The following is a 16388-nucleotide window of genomic DNA, read 5'->3' on the forward strand; positions in this document are numbered from 1 at the left end:
TGCATCTGAAGAAGTGAGGTTCTTACCCACGAAAGCTTATGCTCCCAATACTTCTGTTAGTCTCAAAAGTGCCACAGGACCCTCTGTTGCTTTTTACAGATTCAGACTAACACGGCTACCCCTCTGATACATGTCACACTAAGAGGCAGCTTGATTAATTATTCTCATGCAACCTGCTGCCTCCCAATCAGCCCCACTAAGGGAGTCTCCAAGGTGTCACTGCAGCTCATAGACACACCGGAGCTAGCTGTCATCTAGCCAGGCCAGCTACCAGAGCCACAAAGCCACCTGCCGCGTGTGGTCCGCACACCCCTGGGGATTCACTCATGGGGCTAGGATAAGCTGCTGCAGCTTCCCTGCTCCGGTACCTGAGCTGGCTGGGTTAAAGCTAGCTTGGGGACATCGACCCGAGCTGCGATCGTGCCCCAGGACTGCAGTGCAGATGGGCTCCAAGTCCCTGAGGTCTATATATCTGCCTTGTTAAAAAAGTCACTTCACGGTCCATGAGGGAAGGAAAGGGAACCCCATCGGCCTAGGAAATGCTGTCGGGGACTGGGATGGGCAGAGATCAAAGTGCATTTACAGGTGAAATAAAGTGACTGAGAAACAACCCTTTGTATGCCACTCCTCTGTATGCCACTCCTCTGCTCTGCCACATGCAGCGAGCCCTGCAGCTCTGGTTAGGGGAGAGGACGCTGAATTTATCTGGCTGGCATGTGAGCAAAGTCTGCGCTGGCAGCAGAACTCCCAGCAGGGTGTGCAGACCCCAGGGGCACTGACAGGGCTGGTGCTTGGAAAGCCGCTGTCTGTGCTCACCCCCGAGCACGCTGGCTCTGGCGGGACAGAGTTCCCCCCATGCCAGGGTGACCGGCTCTCCCATGGAGCCAGCATGGTGCTCACCCCAACCTGATCCCCCTTCACGGGCATGCAGGCTTGGGGCTTTAACCAGTTTGGGGCCTACCTATTCCCTCCTCCCCCATCAGATGGAAACCCATCCCCTCACTCACAGGGTCAAGGCCGGCACTTGAGCCATCAGGAGCCCATAGGTCGGGGGGGGGGGGGGGGGGGGGGGGGGGGGGGGGGGGGAGGAGAGCTGAACAAGGGGAAAGCCACACCTGCCCCCAAAGATGCTAAGGAAGGAATTGCAGGCTCCCTCGCCTCCAGCTCTTGAGAGCCTGACTGGGGAGCTCCCTGTGGCAGCAGCTCAGAGGGCCGGAAGGAGGACAGAGGAGGCTGCTGCCTCTGCAGAGGAAGGATGTGCCTTTGGCCCGGCTGTTAGTACAACGACCAAGCCCTTGGTCTGAGCGTTACCCTGGAGAGCCCTGCCATATGCATGGGGAGTGTGGTGACAGCAGTCGGCAGACTCGGCCTGACACCCCACGTGTCCCTAGAGCTCTGGGCTGTGTGTGTTAGGGAGTGTTCCCATGCACAATCCATGGGATCCAGTCACAGTGGCCCCAATTGGATTCACCACCCCAGTAACACCCCCAGGCACTGACCGCCCTGCAAACTCCTCTTGCAGGCCAGGGCCCCAGGGATCAAGCCCCTTATCAACATTGCACTGACAACAGTCCAGGATGATCAAGGACACTGGTGCAGACAAGGACAGTGGCAGTGATTCCTTGCTCTATCTCCGCCCTAGAAACCCTGCGTCCCTGGGCTGCTTCCTCTTCTCTTGTGCTTTTGGGGCCATCTCTTATCTTGTTCCAGGAGAGTCCAGGGGTCTGTTTTGTCTGCCCATGTGCCCTGGCCTGTGTCCAGGGGAACATGAGTCGAGGAAGGCAGCCGTGGTGAAGGCCAACGGGTGGGGGGGAGCCCTCAGTGGAATCAATAACAGTTCCGAGCACACCACAGGGGCGTTAGAGGAGCCGACTGGCCTGGCTAGTGGGCTCACTTCTCCTGGCAGAGGCTCCCAGAGGAGGTGCGACTAGAAATGCCTGGACCAAGGGAAACTGCAGCAGGGCCCGATTCTAAGGCGGCAGGATTGAGAGCTGACCTCATCGCAGTCACCTGCCCCGTCACCACACTTCCCTTGCCTCTCAGGCATCCCGCTGGCATGGCACCTTGCAGATGATCCATGTTCCTAAATCACTTTGAGATGGGGAGGGGAGCCCTGCTACTCAGCTCATCTCCCTGCCGGGGGCCAGGAGTGCTCTTCACTGGCTTATTGATTAAGCGCATCACCCTAGCAGTCCCAGGACACTGCAGGACTCTGAGGCGCTAGGTGCTGTACAAACCCAGGACAAGTCTATGCTTCTTTTGCTAGTGCCAATGCCACGGGACCTCTGCTGAACTGGCAGCAAGGCTGCCCCCGCTCAGCTCTGAGGAGTGGGAACTTAAGGCATGCTTTATAAAGGGGGCCTGAAAGCACAGTTGCCAACTTTCACGTGGTAAATAAGCACCCAGACTTTCACAATGAGCCAAAAATCAAGCTAATCCCATTTCAAAACAAGGCCAAAACAAGCCAATCCCTAAGATCCCCAACACTCTAGGTGACTAGATCCCCCCAGTGTGCAGTCTGGGACTGTGGTGGGCCTGCTGTGCACCCCTGACTCTCCCCACCTTGCCCCTGCTTGCCAGGAGCTGATTTAAAAAAAAAAAAAAAAAGCAACAAGCAATAAGCCAAACAGGCAACAAGCCAAAAACTAGCCAACAAGCAACTCGCAAGCCAATTAAGCCAAAAACAAGCCCAATTCTGTGTTTTTTTCATGGGTTTGGCATGTCTTCCCCAAAGGCGTCTTCCCCTCACCTCCATCAAGCAGAGCCCCCAGGCAGCTAAGGGCTGATGAAGCAGAGAAATAGCAAGGTTGTGACCCTACAAGGAAGCAGCCTGCAGTGGAGAGAAATGATTACGATTCAAGCTGTTCAAACGCTCAGAGCCTTTCTCCCAGCTCCAGCCTTCCCACAAGGGCATGGGAGGACGGGAGTGCAAGGACAGAGCTCCAGAGAACTGGTCTGGAGAGACTCCTCAGGGAGCTCTAGTGATGGGGAGCCCCAACAACAGTGGGACACTAGAAGGGATAGGGCTGCGTTAACACCATGCCCCCCAGACTGGCTCTGAGCAAGAGGTACAGTGCCAGGATCATAGCAGCGCCAGCCCGCCCACCCCAGCTCTGCTGGAGAGTCGAGTACAGATAAGGCTGGGGTGCCCTGAAGGTTGGAGGCCTGCCCTTGCAGAATCCAGAGACCTGCCCTAAGCTGGATGCTGGAGGCAGGCAGGGAAAGTGCCACACAGCTGGCCCTTCCAGAGTAGTACGTGTGTCACAAGCACCATCTAGTGCTCGCTCGCCAGTCCCACACCATCACCTTCTCCCTCTCCCAACCGTGCGCTGCGATGCCCCACCTAGAACACAAACGCAGCCAGCTCTGAGACGCCCTGCCCCCAATTCATCATTTCTACAGTGCCCAGAATGTGCCTGGTGACTTTCCAGCAAAGCTAAGGTTGCCAGGCATCCGGTTTTCGACCAGAACACCCAGTCAAAAAGGGACCCTGGTGGCTCTGGTCAGCACCACTGACCGGGCCAGTAAAAGTCCGGTCAGCAACTCAGCAGGGGCCCAGGACTAAGGCAGGCTCCCTACTTGCCCTGGCTCCACACTGCCCCTGGAAGTGGCCGCCAGGTCCCTATGGCCCCTAGGCCTGCCCAGCACCGGTTCCACAGCTCCCATTGGCTGGGAACCGTGACTAATGGGAGCTGCGGGGGGCAGCACCAGTGGGCACGATGGCAGCGTGCACCACGCAGAGCTGCCTGGCTGCCCATGTGCCTAGAGGCTTCAGGGACCTAGCAGCTGCTTCCTCAGAGGGCTTGGCCCCCCAACCTCCTGCCTGGAGTCCCCTCCCACATCCTAAACCCCTCATCCCCTACCCCACCCCAGAGCCCACACCCCCAATGAGAGCCCTCACCCCCTCCTGCACCCCAACCCCCTGCCCCAGCCCGGAGTCCCCTCCCACACCCTAAACCCCTCATCTCCTGCCCCACCCCAGAGCCCTCACCCTCCTGCCCCAGCCCAGAGCCCCCTTCTCCCTGGCCCCACCCCAGAGTCCTCCCCTACTCCAATCCCCCGTCTCAGCCCAATGAAAGTGAGGGAGGATGGGGAAGATTGAGTGACAGAGGGAGGGGTGATAGAGCGAGTAGGGGGCGGGGCCTTGGAGAAGGGGCAGGACAGTGGCAGGGCAGGGGTGTTTGGTTGTGTGTGATTAGAAAGTTGGCAACCCTAACACACATCCCTGCCTCAGCCGGGAACGAAGTTTGCTTCTGCTGTCCCTAGGACCAATGGCCAGGAGTAAGCAGCAGGTTTCTTTACGAGGGAAGACTCCATCTCTCCGGTGAACTGAGCTGGGCTGGCGGTCATGGACTCATTATCATGCTAGTGAACGGAGGCCCATTGTGCTAGGTGCTGTATATTCGAGAGAGGTGCTGCCCAGAATGCAGGATTGCCAGGTTCTGGTCACAGCTTTGTTACTAGCTCTACCTCTGGGCCCCCACCCAGAGCCGTACGCTGGGATTAAGTATGTGCCTAGTGCGTGTGCTGCTAGAGATCCTTGGGGGAAGATGCTACAGATGGGCAATGTGTTACTCTGCCCTCTCTCTCAAGAGTGGCCATACTGGGTCACACTGAAGGTCCATCTAGCCAGCACCCTGTCTTCCAACAGTGGCCAGTGCCAGGTGCCCCAGATGGAATGAACAGAACAGGTAATCACCCAGTGATCCATCCCCATCACCCATTTCCTCTTGCCCACTCTTTGCTTCATGCCCAGTGGCACAGCTCTCCATAGCATTGCTCAGATCAGTCATCTCATGCTGGGGTCCGCTTTGAAGAGGAGATTGCAGGCTGGGGAGTCCTTCCCATGCTCCAGCTCTGCTGCAGGTGTGTTTGGGGCATGCTCACTCCTGTGGGCCCTGCAGAGCCCGCCCAGCTCTGGGGGAGGAAGATGGTGTCTGTAGGGCTGGTAGGGACAAAGACAGCCTAGCCTGGGTAGTGGGGAAGGGCAGCTGCAGCATATTTCTTCACAGGCATCCACTAAATTCTCAACGGATGTCTGCCCCTCCTGAAGGCAGAGGCCTGCCCAGGTGTCAGGGGGACAAAAACAGGTCCTTTAACGCTGGCAAGAATGGGAAGCATCCACAAGGACACCCAGGGCCCTTACAGAGCTAGGGCTCCCTCCCTCAACACCTTCGCTGGTAAGATGAGCAGGTACAAAGGGCAAAAAGCATCACAGCGACGGCCTTGAAACAAGTTCTCACCAGCATGGGGCCCAGGGGCTCAGAGCCGGAGCGGTCTCCATCACTCAAGCCCACCCCAGACCAGCTGAATATTGCCCGTTCCCTTCCGCACAGCTGACTGACCAGAGCAGTGCATCAGCCCACTGCACAGGCACCTCGCAGCACGGCAGAGCAGGCCTGCCCCTCACTCCCACACAATGCAAGGAGACCCGGAACAGGGGAACCCACCGGGAGCTTAGCCCATCCTCCCCTTTATCTTCCAATGAGCAGCAGAGGTGCCAGGGGTAATTGTGCTGCCCCTGCTGAAATCCAATGTGGAAACAGCCTGGCAGGGCCAGCCATCCTACGGGGGAAAACCAGCCCAGTTACCCCTCCCACACTGTCCTCATGGGGCACCAAGCACCAGTGACCCCACCTCTTGCCACAACCCCCTGGGGAAGAGAACAGGCTGGGAGGAGCCACTCACAAGCACAGGAGTGGTCAGGATCAGCCACAGCAGGAACCTTTGGCCACCATCACCATGTCTGATGCTTTGACTGGGTATTCTCTGCCCTCTGCTGGGGGTGCCACCGTCCTCCCTCATCTCCCGACCTGCCCCGTGCACTCCCCACCCTTTCCCATCCTCCAGCCGGTGAGCTAATCACCTCCCAGCAAAACCCAGCTCAGGCTGGTGGCACTGCCGTACCGTGAGCTGAGCATGCCAGGGTTTGTTCTTACAGCCTCCTTCCGCCCAGACACCATTGGTCTGGTCATTTCAACAGCAGTCTCATCAGGGCAGGGATTGCCTCTCACTGTGTTTGCACAGCGCCTAGCGCAATGGGACCTCAAGCCTGGCCAAGGTGCCTGGGAACTGCTGGAATACAGCTAAGAATCTACCCCAGAAAGCAGGAGGGGCAGGACTGTTTGGAGGAGTCAGAGTGGGATGCGAAGAGAGAGTGAGTTTCTGAGTGACACACATTGCTGGAATCTCCCCCACAGCTTGGCCAGGAAAAGCGTGCGCTTGCCACCCATGACAGAGGTCAGCAAAGACCCAACAGCTTTGGAGGAGTCTGATGGTCCCAGTCACATGCATTGGTAGTGACAAAGCTCAGTCTTCAGGGACCCATGGGCTTTAAGGCATAGGGCCTGAGATCTAGGGTGAAATCCTGGCCTGTTGAAGCTAATGGCAGAACGCCCCTTGACAGCAGCAGGCCAGAATTTCCCCTTGCTGCTGAAGTGTCTTATTTGCCTCCAGCATCACCTACTAAGGCAAGGAGCCCATAATCCCCCAAGCCATGTCATCTCTGCCATGGCAAGAGATGGCATCAGCCTTTCCAGCCTGGCCAATGGAAGCCCTGCGCTCAGAGGGCTCAAAGTCAGACGCCTGCAGCAACCAGTACGAGTCACAAGAACACCAGCAGCTTGAAAAAATCACTGGATTGCCTTCACATGCACTTCAGCCATGCGGTCTACAATCCCGTGGGCAAACAGAAGGGATGGGACAAAGAACAAGACACCCGCCAGTGCAGCCACACAGGGAAGAGACAGCCCTGGGAACAGCCAATCGATGGCATGTGATTACCTGGGCTGATATCAGCGAGCTGTCACGGATGTCTAATTTTGCCTTCCCCAGTCAGCAACTAGAAGTCATTAGCCCAGCTGCAGACAGATTTGCCAGCATCAACAGGAATATTACTGCCTCACTTCCTCTTCTAGAGGCACAAAATGCAGTATGCCTGCAGAATCCAGGTAGCCAGGGAGAGCCAGCACCGGCCATGCCAAGGATCGTACATACCCTCAGAGATCATGGGGTACAGAAACTGCAGGAATGATTGGACAATCAGAGAGAGGGACAAGTTGCAGGAATTTACTTTGAATACAGTTGGTTCTGATTATAGATCAAGAAGTTCTACTTGTAAACCGTGAGAGTTTTGTTCATCAGGATCTCAAACACTTTTGTACACACCTAGTAACTAAGTTCCCTCTAAGCTGTGTGGCCACACAGATATCAAGGGCTGTGCAGGCGGGGAGAGGTGCCTCACCCCCGGCCTCAGGCTGCTATGGCAAGAGAGGGCCGAGGGGAGTCCTCTCTCCCCACCACAGCCCTGGGGCAGCCTGTACCCCAAACCAGTCATCCCCAGTCCCACCCCCCAAACTCCTCATCCCCAGCTACACTTCAGAGCCCTCGCACCCCAACCCTCTGCCCCAGCCCTGATCCCCCCTACCCCTCATCCCCAACCCCACCGCAGAGCCCTCACCCCACCCCCCTGCACCCTAACCCTCTGCCCCAGGCCTGAGCCCCACATCCCCAGCCCAACCCCAGAAGCCCACATCCCCAGCCGGAGCACTCACCCCCCTACACCTCCAACCCTCTGCCCCAGCCCTGATCCTCCCCGGCACCCCTCATCCCCAGCCCCACCCCAGAGCCCCCACCCCCTGCACCCTAACCCTCTTCTGCAGCCCTGAGGCCCCCCCCAGCACCCTGAACCCCTCATCCCTAGCCCCACACCCAGAGCCAGCACCCCCCACACCCAGATCCTCTGCCCCAGCCCTGATCCCCCCGCACCCCAAGCCCCGCATCCCCAGCCTCACCCCCCTGCACTCCAACCCTCTGCCACAGCCATGATTCCCCCCCGACCCCTCATCCCCAGCCCCACCCCAGAGCCCTCACCCTCTGCACCCTAACCCTCTGCCCCACTCCAAGCCCCTTCCTGCACCCTGAACCCCTCATCCCCAACCCAATCCCAGAAGCCCACATCCCCAGCTGGAGCCCTCCCCCCCCCCCCCCCCCCCGCCACCCTCTGCCCCAGCCCTGAGCCCCCTCCCACATGCCGAACCCCTTGGTCCCACCCCCACCACACATCATCTCCATATTGGTGCACATAATACAATTAATTCTGCACATGGATGTAAACAATTAGAACAATTGCGTGAATTCTGCTGCTGGAAGCCAGGCAAATCAAGAATCATGGAAAATCCTGGGTGACCTCTGCTGGCCATTCTGTAGCACTGCCTGACAGACTACTTGTGACTAAGGCTCTACTTGAATTGCAGAATGATTGTCAAAAAATTGCAGCTGAGTTGCGGACAAGCCATGGAAATTGCAGAAAAGTTTTACCACAAACAATAAGATCCATTATTAAAGTATATTATTACTTTCCCGCGATTTTCTGCTGTCAGCTGCCCAGGAGGGCATGGCAGGGCTCCCACTGTCAAAATTGTGATGGAAGCCTAATATTGCAGAATCCACAATACCGCAAGTTAAGTAGGGCCTTATGACTACTGGTTATGATGACATTAATAACTGATTAAGTCTGATGTTAAGTGGCAGTGTCTTGAAAATACTGTATCTAGTAAATAAAATATTTAACTCTTATTCAGCCAGATGAAGAGAACTACAATCTGCAATAGCACCATCTAGTGACTCCATTAATATTACATTCCTATTTTACAGAAGGAAGAATCAAGTTTACTATTACCATAGACTTGAAAGAAACTTTGAGAAATGCTTACTGTGCACTCTGGTGCAGTTCTCTAGACATACTGAGCATATCCCCAGGAAAGCTTGTTTCTGGACTTAATCTCTGTGATTGCAGTTCTTATGCATAGACCTGCTGCCTGAAGGTTATATTGGTACCCATGCAAGCAAGCCAGCTGTTACATAGCCTTAGAACATTGCATAGAGTACTCCACCTCTGCAGCACACGCTGCTCAGGGAGCAACACCAAATCCAGGGTCACACTCTGGTCTCACATTTGCCACCCGCCCATACATTTGACTAGTCATTGCTGGCAACATATAGTACTACAGAATGTGTCACGCCCTCCCTCCACTCAACCTCTTCTCTCTCCTGCAGGGACATTGGCAGGCTTTCTGCTGAAGATTAGCCAGAATGCAGGTTCCACTCAAAGAGAGCCATTACTCCTCTAGCTGATAGTCCCTACATGAAGCGTTGCTCTGGGTGCTTACTGGGGGTCTGCCTCCGCAGAGTGGTATCCCCCCCCACCCCCGAACTCTTCCCTGCAGATACTCTTATTAGGAAAGAGTCACATTGTTCATTAGGACCGGATGTGTTCAGATACTGAGCAGGTCTCTGGAGTGCAGGCCAGCCTCTTGAATTCCCACTCCATGACTAGTGGATTTACATAACTGTAGGAAAACAGCATCCTGTGTTCATGCAGGACCCCAGAGACCTCACAGGAACCTTTTAATGCAGCTGCCTCTAGGGTGTGTGACAAAGTTCCTCCTCTATCTTGGTGGGTCCTGCGCTTATTGGCGGATTTCCTTGCCTCAGAGATTCACCATGTGGGTTGGGGAACAGCCCAGAGACCTTCCCCTCTGGGAGAACCCACAGTCCAGGTCAATTGGGAGGTTTGGGGGGGGGGGGGGGGAGAACCTGGGCCCACCCTCTACTCCGGGTTCCAGCCCAGGGCCCTGTGAACTGCAGCTGTCTATAGTGCCTCCTGTAACAGCTGCATGACAGCTACAACTCCCTGGGCTACTTCCCCATGGCCTCCTCCAAACACCTTCCTTATTCTCACCACAGGACCTTCCTCCTGGTGTCTGATAATGCTTGTGCTCCTCAGTCCTCCAGCAGCACACCCTCTCACTCTCAGCTCCTTGCGCCTCTTGCTCCCAGCTCCTCACACACTCACACCACAAACTGAAGTGAGCTTCTTTTTAAAACCCAGGTGCCCTGATTAGCCTGCCTTAATTTATTCTAGAAGCTTCTTCTTAATTGGCTCCAGATGTCCTAATTAGCCTGCCTGCCTTAACTGGTTCTAGTAGGTTCCTGATTACTCTAGTGCAGCCCCTGCTCTGGTCACAGAAAACTACTCCTCCAGTGACCAGTATATTTGCCCTCTACCAGACTCCTGTACCCCACTGGTCTGGGTCTGTCACAGGTGGAACAGAATAGCACACAGCAACACTGCATAACAGCTAAGGATAGGAAGTGACTACTGTACCCAGTTGAAACTGCAGGAGGAATTTAGGGAGGCAGAACCCAACTGGTGATGCTATTTGAACAGGGAACCAGGATTAACAGCCCAATTGTGGCAAGGAACACCATGGGAACTGCAGCCTCCAATCTGCTAAGTGAGTTCACATGGTGAGCTAAGAGGAAGGGTAACAGCAAAGGCTGTCAAGGGGAGGAGAGCAGTGGGACGGGGAAGGTGATGGGTTAGCTGCTTTTGCTGTTTTGCAGGGAGACAGCCCAATTGTTCATAACATATCAAGTGTTTTCAACCCGAGACTGGAGGAGGGAAGCAGAAATGCTGATGACAGACCTTGGCAATACCTAGGAGAGGGGACCACATGGAGCAGAAGGTGACACACTGAGGGTGCTAGCCTCGTGGTTCTAGGAAAGCGGTTTTGCAGGGGTAAGAGCACGCATGGCAAGAGACATTTGCTGGTTTCCCTGCTGCCGTTCAAAGCGAGTGGCTCTCTAGACAAAGGCTCTGCCGTTTCCCTAGCACTGGAGTGGGAAGTCATCACTGGAAAGCAGCAAACTGTGCATTTGGAGCACACAAACCAGGTCAATCAGCCACCATGTATCTGATTTGCCCCTTCCCCTTGCATCAGGCCCTTGACTCACCTCTGTCAGACCCCTTTCTCTGGTAAAAGCTGAACTCCTTTCCCCTAGCACATGGGGTGAGAGGGGTTTGGGCCAGGGAGTAGGCAAGGGTCAGTTCAAAGGAGAGCTGAGGTCAGGCCTTTCCAGCCTGCGCCTGCTAGCTCAGTAGGGACAAGACCAAGGACGGCACGTGCGAGAGCTCTTTGCATTTTGAGGAAATAGCACTCGGGGTTCCCAGCCCACCCAACCTGGTGCACCCACTGCACTCACCTTAGAGGAGGTGCCGAGGAGGGCGCCATCTTGTTTCCAGGACACACTCTGGATCAGGTCACCGTGAGGTTCCAGTGCTGGGAAGGTGAGCGAGAATTGGAGTCAATCCCTGCCGGGCACAAGCTGCCAGCCAGGCACAGCTGTCAGTTACCACTAGGGGAGGGCAAAAGGGGGGCGATTCAACCCCACCCCCACAAATATACAGTCTCATCCCAGACCATGCCACAGGCCAGACACTTAGCACACGGCAGCACTTTAGAAGATGGCTGCAGTTTGCACCACTGCAGGCATTAGTCTCTTCTCCAGCTAACAATTCCATTTCAAATGTTGGATTTTTGCCTGGAAATAAACAGGCGACTGAATTTGGGTTCATTTTCACACAAGGGGCGTGCCTCAGCCCCAACGACTCCCAGTCTAATTCAGAGGCAGGCAGCACCAGGAGAAATGGTGCACTCGAGGGACTGGCAGTAGCATAGGCCTCCTTCACATAGGGCCCTGGTTCAAACCCAGCTGAGGCCAGGAGTGCCCAAGTGCCATCCCAACAGGGGGGCTGTTCAGTTGCCAGCATGACACGTCTGCTGGTCTCACACAAGCCCTAGAGTGAGGGGAGCAGGTGCCCGCACCACACGCTCTGGACAGGTGTCTCAGCAGGGAGGCCAAGGAGTAACTGGGCCACAGTGCCTGAACTCCCTGTAGGGTGGCCCTTTTGGGACAGGGTTAAGATGCTGATGGGTGTCTAGGAAAGTCACTTCCCATGCCCTGCAGCACTGCTCAGGTGGCAGCTTTCACCAGCACTGAGGTCGTTCAGAAAGACACTGCATCCACAAAGGGGACACAGAGCCAGCCCAGGGTCTAGCCCCAGGCAGGTAGCAGGAGTTCCCGGAGTAAATACAGCTGAGCAGAGACTTGCTCCAGCATTCACTCAGGAGAAGACTGCGCCCAGGCCAAGGCACATGCTCTGCAGGACTGCGACGGCCGTGCCTACCCGTCAGGGGTTTCTGCTGGGCCACATCCCAGACCGTTGCCGTTCTCCCAGCTCCGCTCACCAGTACGCCATCTGCTGTCGGGTGGAACTGGAGTGTCTCCACCTGGCACCCTGCTGGCCCCAGGGTCACTCCAGGGCAGGAGGGCAGGTCCTGGCTGCTCTCAGACAGGCGCCACACCTTCACCTACAGCCCGAAACAGTAGGGTGAACCCCGGCAAGACCCTTCCCCCATGCCCAAATCCCCCAGGAAGATGCCACACACTCAGAAGGCTCCATGTGTAGAGGTGGGGTTTGAACTTGGCTCCCCTAACCTAGAAAGCTGGCGACAACTGCTTGGCCTTTCATCTCCAGGGCTTTGTCCCTGCCAGGCAGGGTGACTGGAGCCTCTGTGGGGTCCCCAATCCTACCCAACTGGGTATGCAGCCTGGGTGCCGTGTGGGATTATAGATCCGAGGCAATCACAGCCCTTTCCCCTTCCTTCCCCAGCATGGACAGAACTGACACACAGCCCACCTGCCGCACAAGTGTGGCTGCCCCTCAAGCCCACCCTCCCTGCCAGAAGTGGCAGCTATGAACATCTTGGCTTGTTGCCAGCAGAGCACAGTTCCCATAGCCTGTCACTGCCCCAGACCCTGAGGGGGGCACTGAGCCTGCATCTGACTGATCTCCTTGGGCTTTCGGCAGCTGCTTCTCCCCCCACAACTGAGAAGGTGTTTTCATCCTTCTCGCAGTCCAAAGGCCGAGCACCCTCCTCTGAACAGCTCTGTTTTACAACCCCATCTCACGGCCCTGTGGCTGCCCCTCAGCCCCACTCCTTAGCTCTCCAGGAAAGGTGCCATACAAACCAGGGCCAGCTCTCTGTATGGGAGAGCCCAGAGATGACCCTAGAGCCACAGGGCCACCCCGCTCTCCTGCTCAGGGGGTTTGCCGCACGCACCCCCCTCGGCCCCCGTTTCGATTTACACTCACGGTTTCATCAGCGGAGCCTGTCGCCAGCAGGAGCGCGTCGAACGGAGAAAAGTCAAAGTCCGTCACCACGTCTGATGGGGAGAGAGGAGAGCAGAGGTTCACTCCAACAGCATGTCGGCTCTCAGCCCCTAGGCCGCAGCATGTCTGCTGCAGCCACGGCCTACTCGCTCTCTGCCCTACAACAGTCTTGCTACATGCTTCTCCCAGACCCCACTGCTCCTGGCAGGCAGCAATGGACAAACCTCCACTGGCTTAGCAGCTCTATTTCCACGAGCAGCCGGAAGATCAGATGCTCATTGGAGCCCCACTGCTGAGCTAGGCATCTCAGGAGAGCAGAGTGGCTCTATTTCAGCCCTTGCTAACCCGCTGTGGGACACCTTCCTTTCCCTTCTGCTGCCATGAGCTAACCAGCCTGTCCCAGGTGTCCTGCCAAGGGATGGAGAGAACTGGCTTGGTGCCCTTTCTGCTTTGTTAAGGACGGATCGAAAAGGCCTGACAAGGGAGGTTGTGGCGACTGGTTCCATATAAGAAATTCCAGTTTTCTCGGAAGACCGTTGAAAATCCTGGAGGAGGAGCAGAGACAGCTACTCAACTCAAATGTCTGGAGCAGCTGGGAGGAAAGCACTTTGTGTGAAAGATCCAGCCATCCCATCTGAAGGCCAGAAGAGCTCCCATCATAGCCCAGGAGAGCAGGGACTCAGCTTTCTGGGTTTGATTTGTACACCCTGTAATGGGAGCAAACCTGCTGCTTCAACACCCGCACTCAGGCCTTCTGTACCTATCAAAGGGCTCGAGCCCAAGTGGATTTTTCATTGCTGGCCCCCTACAAGAGAGGCAGTGGAATGCCTTGCTAACTAAGGCGTACAGTTGGTGTGAACATCTGCAGGAGCCTCACGACGTCAGCCAGACAGCGTCCAGCCCAGACAGCGCCAAGGCCAGCACGCAGATGCACAGCTCTGTCAGGACGCACTACTGCGGCTCGAGGCCCTGGTTCAGCAAGCGATGCCGCTGGTAACAAAATACCCCTTTGTGATTCCCTGGTTCGACATGCAGGCCACTGAAAGGCACTCCTTGTAACTCCATCTGCAGGGACCTGGGGGAGGGAGGCTGGCACAGTAATTAACAGCCCCTCTGCTGCATCTGGCACGCTCAAGAAAGTAGGTCACTGCGTACTTTTCCATTTGTACAAAACGACGAGATACAGACCCATAAAGCATTAAAAAAAAAAAAACAAAAAAAAAACACACAAACTTCTCCGGCTCTGATATCTGCTGCATATGCCCTGAAAAATCCTCTGGTTGGAGCAGGCAGCCTCTGTTGAGACAGGCCAGCAGGCTGTCTAGGCGCTGCCCTGCAATCCCACTAAGCGGTCAAGTACTCTCACGTGCTCTGTCCTAGCACATCAGTTATTGGGATTGTGGGCGACAAGTGCCAGCTCCTTTCCAAAGAGCCACTGACAGAGAGATCCAGACATTGCTTGGCTGCAAGAACCTCGTGCAGGACATGGGAGGTGGCCCATGGCTAATGGATTAGCAGTAGGCAAGGGAGACTCTCACCGCTAGGTCACCAGTTCAAATCCGCACCGGGTCATTAATCACAGAAACTCCTTGCCTTCCAGTGGCTGACCCATGAAATGCATCTGGTGGCTCTCGGTCCTGTTCTCAGCATATAGGAAAGTGCCTCACAAACCTGTCCCTTCCTGGTAGGGTCAGAAAGGCCTTTGAGACTGCTTGGCTCCCACCCACTAGCGCTGGTCCCTTATTCGGTATGTTTTGATCTGGCGAGCTCACCTGAATGGCAGCACAGCTGGGACACAGCCCTCTTCCTTCCATCCCAGCTCTCCAGCGGCACAATGCCCAACACGCCTGAAAGACAACATAGGTCACGAGCTGCCCACCAGTCCATCATGGCCGCCCCTTGCTGAACACCATCCTGCTACCCAGGAGTGCCACATACCACACAAGCCTAGCATCCAAAAGCAAGCCAGGGGTGGCGAGTGGACATGCTTCTGATGCCAGCTCAGCTGGGAGCTCCCACCTCCTGTGGGTGTTGGGTTCCATTCCCACAGCATGTTCACAGGGAGACTCGGGTTGTGAAACGAACGATGTATCACAGTCACAGATGGCACCTCAAGGGCTGAGGGCAAGCACGTGAGAGCTCCCCCAGCCATTGCTGGGGAGTGCCTGGACCAATCATTAGCAGAGCGCACCACCAAGGGAGTTTGCCAGCTTCGTATCGGCCTGGTCTGAAGCACAGAGCGCTATTGGGGGAGATAACGGTCACCAGGGTTCACATAGCACATTCCAGTTACGGTCCGTTATTGGCGAGTAATGACTGAGATGACAGTCACCCCGTTCACTTCAACATCTCAGTGGATCCCAGGAACCAAGCAAAACCAGGCCAGTACCCGAATGGCGCAGCCGCCAACCACAGACGTGGGGGACGTGGTCCACCATGCGTGTACCATGGTACCAGCTGGGGGACATGGTACCACCATGCTTCCCGGAGACATTCTGCCGAACCAATGCCCCGCAGGGCATACGGGGTGCTGTGCTGCTAAAGCCATCTTCCCCATGAGGCAGGGGCCCTGAACACTGAGGTCCGTTATATTCTTGTCTTTAAGGAAGATAAGAAATCACATGATCTTGTTGTAATCCAGCCTCCCTGCCTCTGCTTCCACCTATTGTGCCCCCTGCTGTTGGTTGTTCTAACTCACTACACCTTGTTATTAGTCTGGAGCCTCTAGTGTTAAGAGACTCAGATTCTAGTCACTGCCCCTCTGTGCCTCAGTTTCCCCACCTATCCAATGGGGGGAATGTTTCCTTTCTCCGTCTTGTCTAAATAGAAAGTAAACATTATCCGTGTTCCACACCAATCTGAGTGACCCTTCTCCGCCAAGGCTCCACTCCAGCCCGCCCATCTCCTTACCTGCCGAGTCAGCATTAAACGCTATCAAGTGGCAGCTGGACTTGATATGGTTCCCACAGGAGATGGTGGAGCCGGCTCGGACATCCCTGATCCAGGCCTGGAATCCAGAGGAGAAATCAGTATTAGGAGAGGCCTGCCCTGAGTGAGCTGGGGAGAAGGAAGAGGAGAGAAGCAGCCACGGAGCCAGATCTCCCATGCATCCAAGGGAGAAACACAGTACTTCATCTGCCCACCACCACACAGCTGTGCCCCTGTCTCCCCAAGCCATTGCTTGCCCCAGGGGGTTACTTGCAGCATCCCTCTCCCTTGCTCCATTTCTAGCAGTGCTGGGCGCCCTCTGGGACTGCAGGCTAGTTCTGGGAGCAGCTACTTGCCCTGCCCAGCCTCCCCGGCCAGCCCCAGGGGGCTCTCAGCAGGCTTGCCCGGGCACACCCTGGGGCGCAGGCTAGGCAGGCAGTGC

General features: G+C 56.0%; 1 protein-coding gene across 2 annotated transcripts in view; it reads right to left on the reverse strand.

The window, feature by feature from the left end:
• LOC117884378 (coronin-7-like) overlaps positions 1-16388 on the reverse strand; it is a 33592-nt gene that overhangs the window by 1668 nt on the left and 15536 nt on the right. The window contains exons 2-7 of one of the 2 annotated variants that reach the window (XM_034784738.1): positions 15929-16025; positions 14791-14865; positions 13001-13071; positions 12032-12215; positions 11047-11123; positions 6803-7021 (exon numbers count right to left, since the gene is read on the reverse strand). In XM_034784738.1, the coding sequence (XP_034640629.1) occupies positions 6914-7021; positions 11047-11123; positions 12032-12215; positions 13001-13071; positions 14791-14865; positions 15929-16025 (612 nt within the window). In that variant the 3' untranslated portion in view covers positions 6803-6913. Of the gene's footprint in view, positions 1-6802; positions 7022-11046; positions 11124-12031; positions 12216-13000; positions 13072-14790; positions 14866-15928; positions 16026-16388 lie in introns of those variants that run through there. The other variant, XM_034784737.1, reaches the window with a different exon arrangement.

This window comes from Trachemys scripta, chromosome 10 (genome assembly GCF_013100865.1).
Source record: "Trachemys scripta elegans isolate TJP31775 chromosome 10, CAS_Tse_1.0, whole genome shotgun sequence".
In the NCBI taxonomy this organism is placed as follows: domain Eukaryota; kingdom Metazoa; phylum Chordata; order Testudines; family Emydidae; genus Trachemys; species Trachemys scripta.